The sequence below is a fragment of the Artemia sp. Qi Xiang Cuo genome, chromosome 3 (assembly GCF_049724085.1).
Source record: "Artemia sp. Qi Xiang Cuo chromosome 3, ASM4972408v1, whole genome shotgun sequence".
Classification (NCBI taxonomy): domain Eukaryota; kingdom Metazoa; phylum Arthropoda; class Branchiopoda; order Anostraca; family Artemiidae; genus Artemia; species Artemia sp. Qi Xiang Cuo.
Genome location: NC_142796.1, coordinates 37,379,268 through 37,399,023, shown reverse-complemented (window position 1 = coordinate 37,399,023; position 19,756 = coordinate 37,379,268). Strand labels below are relative to the sequence as shown.

General features: G+C 35.0%; 1 protein-coding gene across 1 annotated transcript in view; it reads right to left on the bottom strand.

Annotated features, from left to right (window-relative positions):
* The window catches only part of LOC148954063 (zinc finger-containing ubiquitin peptidase 1-like), a 57,832-nt gene that overhangs the window by 18,464 nt on the left and 19,612 nt on the right, over positions 1 to 19,756 (bottom strand). Inside the window, exon 2 of the mRNA XM_089085777.1 lies at positions 12,129 to 13,242. Coding sequence (XP_088941903.1) covers positions 12,129 to 13,242 — 1,114 coding nt within the window. The remainder of the gene's footprint in view (positions 1 to 12,128; positions 13,243 to 19,756) is intronic.

Genomic DNA, 19,756 nt, shown 5'->3' with positions numbered 1-19,756 from the left:
AGGTAAATATAATAAAATGACTAGTGCTATATTCAAGAAAAATATTGCTGTAGTTAAAGATGAAGTGTGGTATTGAATGGAGTTGAGTAGGGTTGCGTTTTATTCCCATTTATACAGGTCATTTTGATGGACTTTGCCATAAATGGCATGTCAAAAGCAATGGGAGAGCATTGAATCAAATGGGGAAGTAAAACTCTACTAGACTGATCCTTATCAATTTTAATATTTGTGTGTCCTAGGTAATAATTTTAGCAACATGAATAGTTTTTTGGAGGTTTTGAGAGTCCAGGGTAAAAGAATAGGTTTGAACATTATTGTTAAGAAGACTAAGCTGCTTCGACAAGGAATAAATGAAGACAAAGAGGTGATGTTGGGTAATGATATGAAGTGGACAGCTTCATTTACTAGGGTATGTTATTAAAAAAGATGCTGGATGCAGTGGATAGGTTAAAAGTGGAGTAGCCAAGGCCCAGGGTATTTTTTTATTAGTTGAAAAATGTTTGTAATAATAAGTCTGTGAACCAAGATTAGAATATTGGAAGCTGCAGTGACGACAGTGGTCAGGTATCGTTCTGAAATGTGTGCGCTTCCAAAGAAGAGGAGGAGTTGTCACCGGATAGCTTTGGATACCCATTTGACTGACCATATTTCAAATACCAAGATATACAAAAAAAGTGGTTCCATCTTTTCTAGGGCTATAATGGTAGGGGGTTGAGATGGCTAGGACAAGTTTTGTAGCTGTAGAATGAAAGATTGTCCTTTTTGGCTATCCTGTTAAGACCAAATGAAAACCAGGTCGTCCCCGAATGGGGTTGAAACAGTTCGTAAGAAAGCATTTAAAGGAAATTGGGAACTTCTGCAAGGGGGTAAAGAGAGAAACTTTAAACAGATTGAGATGGAGGAGCAGGCGCAACTGTGTTGACCTTAGGCGGCTTGGTGCTGCAATGAGTTGTTATCAGTAGTAGTAGTATTTGTTTCTTTGTGTAGTTGGTTATCTCAAGTACTCTTTCATTATCATATATGACTGTGTGGATTTTGGCAATTTAAATTTGTTGGACCTGAAATAAAAAATAAACTAACCACAACAAACTGGTTTATTCTTGGAAGTGTTGCTAACATTAGTTTTTGGGGGGATATCAACAAAATACCTTGTTTGCACAGAGGGGAGAGGGCTTTCCTATTAACACCCTACCCTTACAAGAAATCCTCTCACACACAGGCCCTTATGCATTACATCAATCAATCAATCAAATGACTTAAATGCACCAATCAAAAGCAAAATAACCTTTTATTATTATTATTCTTGCATATTTTATTTGGATTTCCTTTTGTTAAAATATTTTTAGTAATGCTGGGTGTCTCTACTCTGTAAGAAATAAAGATAAAAAACTACTTAAAATTGATGAAAACATGGGTAATCAACTTTTGATTATGGGTCAAAGGAACTACAACTGAATAGTTACCACATATTTTGAATTTACATCAAAATTTATTTTATCAATGGAAACAGAAAAAGGTAGATTACAAAAAGATGACAACAATTTAGACAACATAAAAAAAGAGAGAAACAATCATGCCTAAACAAACAAGTCTTAATAGCTAAATGTTGTAAAAAGCATGAAAAATGCTTCTCATCACATACAACTACACAGTGTGAATATATGCTTGTAACAGAAGGCAATTCATTTATGCCATGTTTGATTTAATATACCATTCTGGTTTTTGAAGTTCAAAGCTAAACAAGTCTGTTTCTTTAGATGCAAGAGATAGTTTGCTATTAAATTTTTTTTTCTAATGCTTAAATTATGGGTTTTCTGGTCCTTTTTATTTATCTAAATTTTGATTTCCAATAGAAGTAGATGTTATACAAAATATCCGAATCTATTTGTATCTTAGTTCCACTATCATTTATGGAAGTTATTTGCCCATTCATGTTGGTGTTACTCTTTTTCATTTTTAATGGAAGGGCAGGGTAACATAATCATGGTTTAACTATGGTTTGCTAGTTCACAAGCTTCTGCTCATAGGATGATTTCAGCCCTTTGTAAATAACCCTGTAAAGGGGCTGCAGAACATGGGATGCATGGGCTGGCAACTTGAGGATGGTAACATTCTTTTCTGAGGCGAGCTCCACAAGAGCAAAGGATAAACGGGAGTCATTGCTGTCAAGAATAAGAAGTGCCTTTTCTTTTACCTGAGGCAAGAAAACCTCTCTAAACCAGTTACAGAAAAGGTCTGCTGTAATTCATCCTTTCTTAGTAACTAAATTACATGCATATGGATGGTCTTTAATGGTTAGCCATCAACTCAAAACGTTTTTTCCTAAGAAGACTACCAGTGGTGGCGGCTTCTCACTTGAATCACATATATTTGAGAAAAGCTCAAAACATTGGTGAAAATAGTAAAATGACAGGGAAAACATGTAGATTCTAAGATATCAGAAGTGGGCTGGGACCAAAATTCTTCACCTTGTTCATATGTTTGGTACACCTTGCTTGATTATTCACTTAGTTTATATTTATTGTAATATTTTCTAGTTGTTTACTATTAGGTTTTTGGATATGATAACAATTTGATACAGTAATAATAGTAAAGCTTACAGTTTATAGCAGAACCACCATTGGGATTAAGATTTGTTAACATTATGAATAGTTGAGAAATATGCTTCACTGAAATCCAGGCTAGACCTGCAAGAGACTAGCCACTCGTACACACAGGGTAAATTCTGCCCCTGGTGTCGAAATTTATCCCATATAGGTTAAGTCCGACTTGTCAGAGTTACCGCAAAGGAAGGAGCTTTCTGGGGTGAGTCTGACACCTCTTGTATCTCCTGACTTCCATGAGAATAAAACGCTAATAATTACAGTAAATACTTCTACTATCCTATTATCTCTTCAGCTGTTTAGAATAATTCTATCCTCTCTCAATTTTTCTAAACTATAAATTAAAAATTACTACCAAACATGTGGCCAGCAAAGATACCCTCCTCAAAATTCCTTCACTACAAAAGGAATTGAAAATGGCGGCAATAATGAAAACTGTTGCCAAGTACCAAGCCAAATGAAGAAGCTGAAGTATTGTAATTTACTACAGTTGATTGTAGTATTAAGTCTATTAAGTCATAATAAATACTGATTTCTCAAAGTGGAATAAAGATCTAACCCCCATTGCTTTTGTCCAGAAAAAATTTGCTGAACTTTATACAATTACTTATAAAAACCACTTCCAAATATTTGTTGATGGGTCAAAATGAATGAGAAGGTAGCAAGTGCTGTATTCCTTCCTCACCTGAAAATTGCAATGGGCGAGAGATTATGTAATAATGTATCTTAATGTCTGATCAGTTAAATGCCATAATCATGGCATTAGAACACCTTAAGGAAAACCAACGTTTGATTGCAAATTCAAATAATATTATAGTGTATTACGGTAATCACCTGGCAAAAAAAAAAAAAAAAAAAAAAAAAAAAAAAAAAAAAAACTGTCTTCCTACTTTAGTAACTGAGCTAAATGAGCACTTGAACAAGGTCTAAACCCTACTCACCCATCCAGTTCCCCAGGACAAGACAGTATAACCAATCCGACAATCCGAAACTCAAGTCCAAAATAGAGCAAAATCAGCATCAATAAGCATACGTCAATGTTCCAAAACCAAGCTATAGCACCTTAAATCTACAAAAACATTATATTCCCAAGGTGATCACCATATATCGGGGCTCGTCAGATGAAAACTCATTGCCTAAATGGGTTTCGGCGCTTAAATTTCATTACCCAGGCAATTTGAGGGCGCCATGCAATAATCTGGCGTACCCCTATACAGTGCCACCAATGAAATAAACATAAAAAAAATCCGAAAAATCCAAGAATTAAAAATATAAACCCCAGAAAAAATTTTTCAAACATTCTTGACCAACCTTCAAATAACACTGAGAGCCGAACTTCAACCGATTTAAATACAAACAAATAAATAACACTAGTCCTCCACCCGGAACAATTTCACTTTCATTCACATTCTAAGAATTAAATTCAGAGCATTCCACCCTACTCTTTACCACAAATGTCGCAATAAAACCCTCAACAAGCAGGAAGATAAACCTGTTCCATCAACCAGCCACCGTAGAATATCATTCAAGATATCTTGATAACTTTTATTATACTTATGTAAAAGCTGATTATACTTAAAACAAAGCTTTTTAAATTGCCAAGCAAGTTTATTGGCGGAAAAACCTCTTACGATTAGCTTCTTGCTAAGTAACATACATCTGTTTCTAAAATCGATGTAATTAGTATAAATTCTTGCATATCTAAATAGTTGGGAAAAATACGATGAATATGTTATATTTGAATGAATATTACTTTTTGGAAATGAAAAATTAAATATTTCAAAATAAAAATCGTCTCTTTTATTATATATTTTAAAATTTATTGTATTATTAGGTATCACAATAATCTCTAAATCTCGAAAATGATCATATTGTCCATTTTCATTACTAGATTCCAGCTTTAACTCTGGTGAATATATTTTTACTTGCAATCTCTACAAAATTTGAACAATTTATCACCAGAAGGTCATCTAAATATCTTTTATTATTTGAGAGCAAATACTTTATATTACTTGGATACTCTGACTCTTTATCAATCCTTGAGTTGCTGGCCTCAGCTTCTCAGTATAAGTTGGACTTTGACACTTATCATTGTCTCAGTATTATAGATAAACTTGCTTCAAGTGGCATAAGAACTTATTTTCAGTGTATTCCTAGCCGCTCTGGGATAAGTTGTAATCATCAGGTTGATGAAATAGCAAAAAATGCTATAAATATTGACCAGCCAAGTGGGAGACCAATCCCAATTAGAGATGTTTACCAATGGAGGCTATCAGATATTAATTTTAAAAAGAATAATCCTATCCTTTCCCCCTTTCCCAATAAGTATTTTTCTAAAATTTACCATAGAATTCGTTCTGGAAGAAATGGACTAAATTTTCTTGCATTCTCGTATAAGTTTTCTAATTCAAGTGGTTCATTTCCCCTGTCCCCTCTTTGCAGGCATTGTAATATGAATAATGAAACAATTGACCAATTGCCTATTTGAATGTAATATGCTGACGTCTGCCCAACATACCTTGCTTTGTAAAGTGTTAAAATGCTTCAAACACCACAAAATCTCACTATCAGCCAAGAGCCTAGCCAACTATACCTGCACACAGAGCATAGAAATCGACATCTACCATCTCATAATTGAACTCCTAGAGTCGAAATATCAACTGAAAGATATATGAAAATATCTAATAAATATGAGGCAATCAAGCCAGTAGCCCTGTAGACCACAGAGCAAAGCAAAAGGAAAAGGGCTAAATAGTACTACTGAAAAACCTGCCTGCTGTTAAATAGAAGAAGAAGAAGATTGATTGATCACTGAGCCATATAAGAGCCATACCTGCACACAGAGCACAGAAATCGATATCTATCATCTTATATTTGAACTCCTTGAGTCAAAAGATCTACTGAAAGATATCTGAGAATATCTAATAAATAAGAGACAACCAAGACAGTAGCTCTGTAGCCCACAGAGTGAAGCAAAAAGAAGAGGGCTAAATAGTACCAACTGAATAGCCCGCCTGCTGTGAATTAGAAGAAGAAGAAGAAGATAAGACAGGGGTGTTGGAGTTACACCCCTGTTGGAGTAACCCCACTTCCACTTTCAGCGTACAAGAAAACAGCAACCGTACAAGAAAATCGAAATATATTTTCTTGATTATTATCGCTTCTAATCAGTAGTTGTACCAAACATATCCTGCTCAAGTCATCCTCAGGGCTATACTGTGGTGTTTATCCTTCCCATAGTATAGTGCAGACGGTTTGATATCATCTATTTTCCCTTCTTATTTTAGTTTTATATTTGTGTTTAAAGCTTTTTCCAATAGGCAATGTTCAGAAGTCCTCCAAAAAAAACGTCCCCCCAGATCCCAAATCAAATTCCATAGTGAAAGATACCCATCCTGGCTGGTCAAGCACATTATCTGAAAGTTCTAATGATGGCTCCGATTCGGAGAATAAGACAATGATAACTGTAGGTCCTAATGCAACCATAAATGATGATAATGGGTTTCAAGAGGTCCTCTCTAGAAGCTCTAAAAAAGGAAAAAAATCTCCCCAATTAAAAGCATTTCCCCTCTCCCTGCCCAAGATCCTCCCTCCAAAAACTTACGAATTGACCTTAAAATTACTCCCACTACCCCCTTTGAAATAAAAATGATCACTGCAATAAGAGTTGCAATTTTTAAATTGCTAAAATCAATGTTCTCTCTTAACATTAACCGTGATGGATCTCTGCTTATAGCTGTAGAAGATCAGAAATCAGCAGATACAATAATTAACCTTAAATCCCTTCTGAATACCCCAATTATTGAATCTAATTGGAACCCAAAACAATCACCAACAAAAATTGTAGTTTACAATGTTCCCCCAGAGATATCTACTCAGGAGTTAAAAGAAGGCCTCTCAGATAGGGCTGGAAACACAATCCCAGTTGAGGATGTTACCCAACTTGGAAAACCTAACTCTACTGGCCTAAAAACTAGTAGATCCTTCTTATTCACACTAAATGATAAAATTGATATCCCAGAAAAATTATTCCTATTTGGGCAAATCAAACCACACAAGGAATACAAACCTAAGCCTATTCAGTGTCAGAAGTGTTTCAAACTGGGACACACGACAAACAAATGCAATGAAATTCTCCAAGAGTGTAGTAATTGTAAATCTTTCCATCCTAAAGAACTGACAACTTGCAACAACACTCAGCCTACATGCATCAATTGCAAAGGCCCTCATGAATCTACAAATAAATCATTATGCAAGAAAATACAAGAAAAGAGCTCTAACACTCCAAATATCAACAGAGAAGGCCATCCCATACCCCTTTGCAGCAATGGAAGCAAATGCTGCCCAACAATACCGAATAAAGCCTGTAATGAAACCAACCAAACCCCCAAGTCAAATGCCCCAAATGCATCAAGCACCCCATATAAAACAACATCTTCTAAGCCCCCTAGCTCAAATCCCGAGCAGAAGGAATCACCACGCCAGCAAGCCTTGTTTTCCAGTGAGATGAGGCCAGCCTGGCCCTCCCTCCCAAGAAGAAACAAACCAGAAACACTACCAGGAATCAATCCCTTAACCACCAAACAGGATGCACTACCAAAAATGCAATCCCCAAATATTTTATTATTCATTCTAAACTGTAATGCATTTCAGGCAATGAACATACATAAACTACACAAAAAAAAAATTATTGCAGAATTGGCAAAAATCTACATCCCAGATGATATGCTCATTCAAGCAAAAAAAGATCTTGCTTTACTTTTAACAAAGCTGAACATTGATACACAGTCATATGAAGAATAAATCAACAACACAACATTTATCAATACTCCAATGGAATGTAAGATCACTCACAGAAAATAAGCTAAATGAACTAATATCATTTATGAATAATAATTCCATTAATATTGCTTGCCTCCAGGAAACTCATTTAACCCAAAATCAACAAATTAAGTCTCTGGGATACACTATCCTGAGAAAGGATAGATCTTCAGAGAGAAAAGGAGGTGGTGTAGCTTTATTAGTTAATAATAATATAAAATTTTGTGGCATCAATTTTCCAGATTTTGAAAATGACGTTGATGTAATTGGTATAAGTGTTTGGCTGAATAATTTAAAAACCTACATAATAAGCTTTTATAACCCTAATGGCCAAACTTCAGATGCCAAGGATCTCTTTAATTATATAAATAATTCTAATATGTTAAAAAACATCATTATTTGTGGTGATTTCAATGCCCACAGCCTTTTGTGGGGGAATAAACCAGCAAATAAAGCTGGTAAATTTATTGAGCATATGACTTCAAATAATAATGAATTAGCTGTTGCTACCCCTCCAAACCTAGATACATATTTTAACCCCAACAGTGCCAAATTCTCCACAATTGACCTACAAATTGTGTCTTTAAATTTTTTTAACAAAATTTACATAAATAAAATTGATAGTCTGTGTACAGACCACTTTGCTATAGTTTGCTCCCTAAATGAACCTGCTGAAACTTCATCTCATACCTCCAATTATATCAACACTAAAGTAAATTGGTCTATTTTCCAAAATAAGCTAAATGATGAAATTACAAGTTTCGCCCAAAGTTCATGCATTTCTAAAACAACAGTTGACACACATGCTGAAGCCTTGACATCTTTACTAATAAATACAGCTAATCCTGCTATCCCCAGGACAACACCTAAGAAAACATTCCCTAAACAAATTCCTAAAGCATGGTGGACAAATGAGTGCCTAAATAAATGGAAGATAAAAAAGGCAGCTATGACACAATTCATAAAAAAACCATCACCTACTACATATTCAAAAAAATTACAAGCAGGATCTAATCTAAAAACAAACTATAATAGATTCTAAATATAAATACTGGAATAATTTTGGAAATAATCTCTCCAGAGAAACGCATGAGCCAATTATACATAAAGTCATAAGCCACATATGTGGGAAAAAGACTTCTCCCAACCCACTCCTGTATGAGCTTATACATATAAATACCCATTATGACAATGATATTGAAAAGGCTAACCTATTTGCAACTCTTTTTGTTAATAAGCTAACATCAAACAATCAAAGCAATCTGTCCACAATTCCTATGAACCCTAGTTACCAACCACGCCCAGGATCCGAGTACATAACTAATCCTTTTTCAATCCAGGAATTGAATAATGCAATACATCATATTAGGTCCAAAACTAGCAGCAGCTATGACAATATACACCCTACATGGATAAAGAATCTCACACCTTCATACAAACAAGAACTGCTAAATTGTTATAATCACGCTTGGGCATCGTCTAGGTTCCCCAATATATGGAAATGTTCGTCCCTCCTACCAATCCTAAGGAAAAATAAACCAAAAGATAACCCTGAGTCTTATAGGCCCATAATGATTACACCTGTGATGGGGAAAATAATGGAGAAAATGATTTATCACAGACTCCTCTGGTTTGTTGAGAAAAATAACATGATCCCACACACTCAAACTGGATTCAGGAAATACCACTCCTCAGCAGATGCTTTCATTTTGCTAACATATGCAATAAATGAATCTTTCTCAAAAAATAATATCCTAGAGGCAGCTTTCCTTGATTTTGAAGGAGCATATGACAATGTGAACCACCAAATCCTTTTAAATAAACTTGCAAACCTTGGAGTACCTCCCAAGCTAGTATCCTTTATTAAATCCTTCATAGAAGTGCGAAGTTTCATTGTTTGTGTTGGTTCAGCCTCTTCACCCCAAAAGACAATATCAAAAGGCCTACCTCAGTGAGCAGTCCTCAGATGCCTCCTATTTGCCCTATATCTCTGGGACATGAACCTACCCCACACGAATCTACAATATGCTGATGATCTGGTGCTATGGTCATCTGGCAACACCTTTCAGATAGCACAGTCAAATCTGAAAAAGTCACTTTTCCAGTTTGAAAAAATTCTCTCAACATTCAGATTTACCCATTGCACCCAACAAGTCAAAAATAATACAATTTCACAGGAAGCGAAACCATGTTAATGCAAAACTAACTCTAAATAAAACAACTATTCCAGAAGATAATAATATTAATTACCTAGGTCTCATGCTTGACCAAAAACTTAATTTCCACCTCCACATTTCAAACACAATAAAAAAATGCTATAGAAAAGCAAATATACTTAAAAGACTTCTTTCCACACCCTGGGGTTGTAAGGAGAAAACCTTACTCCAGTTTTATAAATCACATATAAGACCCCATATTGACTATGGGCTCATTGTATATGGTGCATGTGCAAAGACCCAGATGCAAAAAATTGAAACAACACAAAATGATATAGTACGTCTCATATTTGGTCTTAGGAAACCCACAAGCACCAAGTTTCTGCTTATGGAGAGTGGATTAACAACAATAAGGGATAGACGTAGCTTTCTCTTGATAAAACATCTTACAAAAATTGAATCAAATAGCTCACACACATTACATAATTGGTTAAGAAATCCAGCCATGTATAGAGGTATTGCAGATGAGTATGCCAATATTCAAAAGAAGTTCCCTGTACCAGCAAAGTCTATTGCACCTACTTTCCCCCAATCCCCTCCATGGAATTGGTCATTTCCCATAATAAATACTGAATTTTCAAAATGGAATAAAGATTTAACCCCCATTGCTTTTGTTCAGAAAAAATTTGCAGAACTTAATACAATTACCTCTAAAAATCACTTCCAAATGTTTGTTGATGGGTCAAAAATGAATGAGAAGGTTGCAAGTGGTGTTTTCCTTCCTCACCTGAAAATTGCAATGGGCGAGAGATTATTTAATAATTTATCTATAATGTCTGCTGAGTTAAATGCCATAATCATGGCATTAGAAAACCTTAAGCAAAAACAATCTTTGATTGAAAAATTGAATAATATTATCATCTATTCCGACTCTTTATCAAGCCTTGAGTTGCTGGCCTCAGCTCCTCAATATAAGTTAGACATTGACACTTATCATTGTCTCAGTATTATTGATAATCTTGCTTCAAGTGGCGTAAAGACTTACTTTCAGTATATTCCTAGCCACTCTGGCATAAGTGGTAATCATCAGGTGGATGAAATAGCAAAAAATGCTATAAATATTGACCAGCCAAGTGGGAGACCAATCCCAATTAGAGATATTTACCGATGGAGGCTATCAGATATTAATTTTAATAAGATTAATCCTATCCTTTCCCCCTTTCCCAATAAGCATCTTTCTAAAATTTATCATAGAATTCGTTCTGGAACAAATGGACTAAATTTCCTTGCATTCTCATATAAGATTTCTAATTCAAGTGGTTCAATTCCCCTGTCCCCTCTTTGCAGGCATTGTAATATGAATAACGAAACAATTGACCATTGCCTATTTGAATGTAATATGCTGACGTCTGCACAACATACCTTGCTTTCTAAACTGTTAGAATACTTCAAACACCACAAAATCCCACTATCAGTCAAGAGCCTAGCCAACTATACCTGCACACAGAGCACAGAAATCGACATCTATCATCTTATATTTGAACTCCTAGAGTCGAAAGATCTGCTGAAAGATATCTGAATATATCTAATAAATATGAGGCAATCAAGCCAGTAGCTCTGTAGCCCACAGAGTGAAGCAAAAGGAAAAGAGCTAAATAGTGTTACTGAAAAGCCCGCCTGCTGTTAAATAGAAGAAGAAGAAAGAAGAAGAACCCCTGTGTTGCACTTACCCCAGTTCATCCTATCTTATTTTTCTGTGATTCTATCATTCTAATTTTTCAACATAAGATAAACACTTTTTCCATAATGTTGTAGCTGAGATTCAGCTTTCTCCTTTATGAAATTAATTTATTGAACAAAGTTTTTGGAATTTACTTTGCAGTTTTGTTTAAATTGAAAAATAGGGTACATTAAAAAGGTTGCAACAACATACAAAAATAACAAATATACTTCTACTGAATCAGTAACTTACATTATTCTTGAAGATAAAGCATATCTGGCTCAGTGAAAGGTTAGATGTCAAACTAGTGAATTCGATTACATAAGTATCTTGTCTTTTTAGTGGAAGATTGTTGCAAAATGGCATGCTTTACAGGGAGCATATACCATATATTCAACAAGTGTTAATAAACCTGTTACAAAGACCTATCCAACAAAATAATAATTACAGTTAATTACAGCTGAATGAAAAGGCTTTAATTTTTTGTACCATATATTTGTAGTGCATAGAATTTTCTAAGTTAGTCATTTGAGCAGGTAATGAAGTATTTACTTGGAACTCTTTGAATAAGCAACATACTACTGCACAGAGCTGCCACTCTATAACATATTTTTCAATTTTTGAGGATTTCATTTTTTTTTCAAACCTGGAGATATTTGTAAATGAACCTTAGGATGTTTTATCAGATGTCCCGCAGCCCTATTATCACTAACTGGCGTACACCTGACTCGTCCATATCGCTAGCAAGTGCGATTTAAGATAATTTAGTTCTCAGTGGCAACTCTGATTGGATATTATTTCATATACCTTGAATAAATGCTCAATTACCTGGCAAATCAAAACCTGCCTTCCAAGCTTTTTCAATAAATGACTGTATTCTTGATACTGAGGGGATATCAATTCCTTCATGGTTAGATGAGAAAAGCCAATTCTCTTGACTGTCTTGCCTAGACACTTGACATAGCCCTTCAACACAGCTTTTATAATCAGGATTATTCACAAGACACGTTAACAACATTTGAATATTTCTATAGCCACAGCCCCAGCCTGTATCTCCATAGGTTGTTGCAAAATGACTAGTTTCGTTTGCAAGATATGTTACCCATGTTGAATTGTTTTTTGCTTTTTCATTAAAGGAATTTATCACAAAACATATTCTTTTAGTACAAGAATGTCCGTCATCTATCCCAAGTCTTTCAGACAGGCCTATGGTCACTTTCATTTCTTGGTATTCTGCAACTGACATTGCACCTAATTCAACTGCTTTTGCCATATTATTTTCACTTTGAATCTTGTAATTCCCTTTGTTATCCATACCATATTGATTTTGGAGTGCATGAAATTCTTTTCTCTCCCTTTCATATTGTTTCTCTCTTTCATAAATCTGGAATTCCTTAGCTAAAAAGTAATCAACATTGCCAGGTGTAACAGGAGTACATGGGGAAACGTTGGAAAAATGCTGCTCTACATGCACTGCTAGCTGATCAGAATCACTAAAATGATTTAGCTGACACACTGGACACACATTAATTTGTTCAATTGAGTCAGAAAAAAAACTAGAATGGTCACTATCAACATGTAACTGAAGCAACGCAACGTTTTCAAATGATTTTTCACATATAGGACAAGTTAAAATTGGTTCTGAGTCAGAGTCTTGAATAACAATCTCTGGACTTTCAAAATGGAAGATGTTGATATGCTGTTCCACTATATCTGGTTCAGCACTAAAAAAGCTACACATTGGGCAGTATACTGATGATGCAGTAGCTTCTTTTGAGCGTTTTGGGCTGTTACTCAGGCCATTCAAATTTAGGCATGGCACACTTCGTTTTAATGGTGAGTCATTGGGTAATGTTTCTGGCTTTTTAACTTCTTTGTTTTGACAGTACTCACCGGTATTCTCATCATTTTTCTTGTTTCTATTGTTTTTCTTCATTGGCCTCTGAAAAAAAGCAAAAAGTCAATCACTAATGTATGCAGGACTTGACATTTTTAAAGTACTTGGGAATTTTGAATCAAGCCATACCTGAAACTAAATGTATATATAACATAATAAAATTATATATATATATATATATATATATATATATATATATATATATATATATATATATATATATATATATATATATATATATATATATATATATATATATATATATATATATATATATATATATATATATATATATATATATATATATAACATAAAAATGTACACTAGCTAAGCTATTTTTGAAGCCTGAATAGATAAAAATAAAAATTTTCTTTTCTTAGCAGTACTGAACCCAATCAAAAAGAGTTTTGTTGTTCTCAAATTTCATTGAAACGCTATTATAATAATCACTGCGAGTTAGGTTTAAAACTGTTTACTGGTTTCACAAAATTTAAAAAAAAAATTAATGGATCCACTTCAGCCACTTATATTCATGACCCTGTATCACCTTAAATGGTATATAAGACAGATCCTTGCTGATTTATCCCTGGTGTTCTGCAACTCATCTAAGACTCCTCTAGCTGCATTACTAGGTGACATAACAGAAACTAATGCTGATCTTTGACATGATAAAAATTGGTACAGTTGTTCTCCAGATTTGCCAAGTCTTGTGATAAGTTACAAGGTCTAATTAGCAAAACTGAATCCTATGGCTGTTCATGGCTACTCGTCAGTGGGCTAAATTGTTCAGGAATATTACTTCATCAATTATAGAAACTGAAGCAATAACTGTTCAATTGACTAACATGTGACTTACCACTCTTAGGAGTTTTTGGATCTCCAACTTGAGAAAGTGAAGAACCAAGACATGTTTTGGTAAAAGATGAGCATTACTTCTAGTAGACCTGTTAATGGGCTAATTTTTTGCATTAAGCTGAAAACAAAATCAGCTTATAAGTATCATCTTTTCAAAGTTTGATCTATGGGTACTGAAATATTGTCTCTGATTCACTTTTATGTGGAAGTCTTACTTCAGTACTAAAGAACAGAAAAGATCTAAATTCACGTAATTAGTAAATGCTGATTACTGCTGCTTGTATGCTGTCTAATTTATTTGAATACGTGTTACTCACATCAACTAAGGAATTTGTTAATTATGAGACTAATCAATGTGTTATGTGGTGTCAGCATGCTTCACCATGTTTTCATTAAGCATATTAAGGAAGCTACTCAGAATAATTACAGATTTAATTTTTCTTTGATACATCTACAGCATTCATAAATAATTGACATGCTCAAACTTGTTATGCCCTTTGTCAACTTGGTTCATACCAGTTAAGGGTAGGGTTAGACAGAGGGAGAGTTCTCTTTCCTTAAATCTTTAATGATTTCATTAACAATGTTTTGGCTGGTACACATAGTTCTTGCTTTTTGGGATTCACTGCTGTATCATTTCTTTGTTATGTTAATGACTTGAATCTTACTAGTCAAACTGAGTTTGGTGTGTTCTGTCCAATGTGTGGCTGTATAATTCTGTCCAAATATTGGATTACTGATAAACGTTGATAACTGTGGATATCTCATTTTTAATGTAACTAGTCCATCTGATCCTTTGAATTATAGTTCGTTTGCATAAGTGGCTTCTTTTTGATGGCTTGAGATTACTGCCAGCAATTCTCTAGGATTCTTCTCACCCTCAAACACTTTGAGATATGAAGAATAAGCTAAATTGGGGTATTCTAAAATTATTGGTAGTTATGGACATTCCTGATGGCAAGCAATAAAAAGCTGTACTCAAGTTTATGTGATCGTTGTGTAGGATTTTATGCTGGGGTTTATATGCTTCAGATAAAGGTTACATTAAGAGTTTATATTTTTTTAGGTTGGACAAATTTTGAATTCTATCTACACTTGCTATAATATATTATAGCACCATTATGTCATATTACTGCATTTCTTAGTTGAAACAATAGTTATCAACAGCAGTTTGAGTTTAACTTCAATAACAGTAAGACAAAGGTAAATGATTTTGTCCATGAGGAATCCAAATGCTGTTGGGTTTCTCAATGTACTTTTACCTACATTAGATGTGCTATGATATTAGGTTTTTGTGTAAATTAAATTATGGTATCATGTCTGAAAAAAGAAGCATTTAGGGAAATATAAAGCTCAAATTTAAATTCAAGCACTTCAGCTGGAGTTATTGCAGTATCATTTAAATGATAAGAATAATAATTACTACCATTATTAATACACAATGTTAAGTTTGAATTACTCAAATCAACACAAATTGAGCTGAAAGTTTTAAGGATTAGCTCACTTCTTTAGAATCATCATAAACCAGTTCATTAGTAAATAAAAAAAATGTACTAAAATGTAAAAAAATGTTAATTTCTACTAGCATACTGAGAGAACTTTCTTGCATTGGAATTAGAAAAAAAGGAAAATTTCTTTAAGTTGCAATGCCAAGGCCTAGGGAAAAAACAGTTCAACTTTTATTTCTTCCTTACCCTAAATTGCAATGTCCAGCAAATAAGGAATTATCCTGTAGGTGCTGGTTAGTGAAGATGTTGAGCCAATGCGTCAGCTGAATCCCATTCTCGAATTCATGGCTTAGACAACCAATTTTTGTCCACAGCTCCCTTGAAGGCCTCCACACTAGCGGCTGAGACTGCTCATTTGCTAATGGAGTTCCAGAGCCCAACAACTTTATTTAGGAAGAAGTTGTTTTGTAGTCAGGAATTGGCAGTACAGTGTCATGGTGTGTCCTCTAGTTCTTGTTGATTGGTCAAGCTCAAGCATATTTTGTTGCAAGCACTGAGTGTGCAGCATTTTATACATCATTATGACATCCCCACGCTTCCGTTGATAGGAGAGGGTAAAAATCTGTAACTGCTCTAGATGGGATGGGTAGTTCAGGCTTTAACAATCCTCTATTGATTTAGTTGCTTGCTTTGGACACTCTATAATTTTTTTTTTTGTTGCCTTTATTTAATGGGGCTGTCATGCACACACCAAATTCCAGTTTTGGCCAAACAAGTCCCTTGTATAGCTTTGACATCAGCTTTGGTGAACTACTGTGGAATGTTCTTTTTACAATTCAAAGGGTCTGGAGTAAGCATGGGCACTGTTACTGTTTTCTGTTTCTGTTCTGTTTTTAAAGTACCTGTTTCTGTTCTGTTCATGCAAAAAACAGAAAACAGAATAGAAACAGATGACCTGTTTTTTATTTGCCTGTTCTGTTCTGTTTCTATTTTTATAATAGCTATTTCGTCCTGTTTCTGTTTTTTTCCTACCTCTTTTTGTTCTGTTTCTGATTTTATTTAAGTGATACGAGAATGAGATATTTGAGAATTTTTAACTTAGAAAATGATTTTTAAAACATAATTTTAAATTGTGTAGAAGCGTGGTTATGCCTCATGCAATTTCTAGAATTGGAACGTAAGTAAAATGATGGAACTCAGTCTGTCAAGCGTATCAAATAGTGCTGCTTGATTGTTTCAGCTAGGCAGAATTAGGGACTAGGAGTCAGATGATTGTAGGTATTGAAGTGTTAGCAGTGGTGAATTCAGGAAGGACCCGGCTCCCCCCTCCAAGATTTTTTCCTGCACCCTCATTCCTTACTTTTTTTTCACTCCTTTGTTTAGAATAAATTTGTCAACTTTGTCAATTATTGGTACCTTTGTCACATTGGGTCCCCCCAAGATTTTGCTCATTGGTGGCCTTGTCACAGTAGGCCTCGCCGGAGATTTTACTTTAGATGCGCCCCTGAATGTTAAGACGGTAAAGGTGCAGTTTAATTCCACTAAAACGATGTATTGCTTACAGTATAGGCTATTATTCCATCAATTAAGCAGGAAAGTTGCACAGTTACTGTCCAGGAGAAGCAGGATACAAACAAATCACTTATTACTGTATATACTGGTTCTAGTGGTAGGGGTAGGGCCTGTGTCTCCTACATTACATGGGAAATAATTTGCACCTTTAACCACAAGAACTTTAATCTAACTTTTTTTATGGAATTTATGCTGCTAAATAACATTGATTTGCTACGATTACCGTGCTGACCTATACATGATAAATACTGATTATTAATTTGTAAAATTCTCTTAAATGCTTAGTCAGAGAGTAATGTAAATGTATTGAAGTCTTGTCCAGTAGAAATATAAGTTTTTGCTGGCAAATCTTTTTTGCATCAACGTAACAAGATAGCCAAATATACTTTTTCTCATGTTACTAAAATCATCTCTAAAATCCATAGAAATCCTTTCAAGGAAAAGTCTAGAGTTGAAACTAGCTGATTTTCTGGAAGGGACAAATTCTTATAAAATGCTGATATTCTTCTCTCATTCAATAGGATACCAATCTTCCAGTGAACACAGTATTTTTTACCATACAGCAAAAGAAATTCAAAAAATTAACACTAAGCGGTGAATTATTTCATATATCTGTCTCATAAATACCAATTACAGACAAGCTAATTCCCGTAAAAATTAATATTGTGCTTCAAATGGTCTAAGTTGTTATGAAACCGTAGTTGGGATATTTCATTTTGCTTTTATAAGCAGACAGATTCTTTGGCTTATTCTGCCAACAAAACAGTTAAGGAGGCAATTGGTCCCTTTCCCCCTAGTTATGCCAATGAGGTGAAAGAGGTCAGATATTTGGGTGGAGGTGCAATTTTTAAAATAGTAGGCTACTGGAAGGTGCTTCTAATTTTGTAAAAAATCCTAAAATCAACCTTTGTGCTAAGAAAAGCATGATGTAATCTTCTGAAGACGACTTGAATGTTCCAAATAAAACTTCTAAGCTATCTCTCTGGGTATCTTATTTGAAACAGGAATCACAGAAAGTATCAGGCGAAATTTCTGCAAAGCGTCTCTAAAGGCTAAGGGAGTCTCTACCTTGAGATTTATATACCATCTTAAAAGGAAAGATATAATTGATGTGCACAAAAATAAAGTATATGCGGCTGGTGAAGTAAATAACAAACCCAAATCAACTCAAAAAATATATATATCAAGTCAGGCTGCTGCCCTAAAGAAAGCTCCCAATAGCATAGCAAGTAACAAAGAGGATAATGAATTATTGAAATATAGAATAAGAAGAGTAGACATACGACTATTCCTTATTTCTAGTCATAGTAAAGAACGATGTGGGCACAATGTTTTTTTTTCTCCATACCCGGGCACTTCGTATCACAACCCTAGGGGGGGAGGGAGGTTTAAGTTAGGCCCTGAGGGCATATAAGAACGATGTTGGCAAAATGTATCATTTATTATTTTGTTTCCTTTAGAGCACGGCACTTCATATAGAAAGGGTCGTCGTAGAAACTTCAAAAGGGGCTCTTTTGATTGGAGATCGAGAGTTCTAGTGCCCTTTTTAATAGTCGAAAGTGATTGGAGGGCAACTAGCCCCCCCCCCCACGCCCATCATTCCCCCAAACACATCCAACCAAAATTTTGAGATAACCATTTTGTTCAGCGTAGTTGATTTCCCGATAGAAAATAGGTTTTTGAGGAGGATACTCCCCCACAGCCCTCAGGGCAAGGGTTTTAAGTTATGCCCTGGGGGCATATAAGGTTTTTTTATAGAAGGCGTTGCCGTAGAAACTTCAAAGCAGGCTCATACAATCGGAAATTCAAAGGGCTAGTGCTCTTTTTAATAGTCGAAAGTGATTGGAGAGCAACTAGCCCCTCCCCCACGCCCATCATTCCCCCAAACACACCCAATCAAAATTTTGAGATAGCCATTTTGTTCAGCGTAGTTGATTTCTAGATAGAAAATACGTTTATGAGGAGGACACTCTCCCATAACCCTCAGGGCAAGGGTTTTAAGTTATGCCTTGGAGGTATATAAGGTTTTTATAGAAGGCGTTGTCGTAAAAACTAAAAAAAGGCTCATTCGATTTGATATTCAAGGGGCTAGTGCCCTCTTTAATAGTCAAAAGTGATTGGAGGGCAAATAGCCCCCCCCCACGCCTATCTTTCCCCCAAACACATCCAAAAAAAAGTTTGAGATAGTAATTTTCAGCGTAGTCGATGTCAACACAGAAAGTACTTTTTTCAGGGGAACAATCCCCCACAGCCCTCAGGGCAAGGATTATAAGTTATGCCCTGGGGGCATATAAGGTTTTTATTGAAATCTTTGTCGTAGAAACTTGAGAAATGGGTCATTTGATTTGAAATTCAAAGGGCTAGTTCCCTTTTTAATAGTCGAAAGTGATTTGAGGGCAACTCACCCCCCTCTCACGCCCACTTTGTCGCAGAACACATCTATTCAAAAATTTTAGATAGCCATTTTGTTCTACGTAGTTGACAGTGTTTAAAATTAGATCTTTAATAGTTATAACCATTCCCCCCATAGCCCTCAGGGCAAGGGTTTCAAGTTATATCCTGGGGGTATATAAAGTTTTTATTGAGCGTTGTTGTAGAAACTTCAAAAGGGCTCATTCAATTAAAAATTGAAAGGGCTAGTGCCTTTTTTAATAGTTGAAAGGGATTGGATAGCGACTAACACC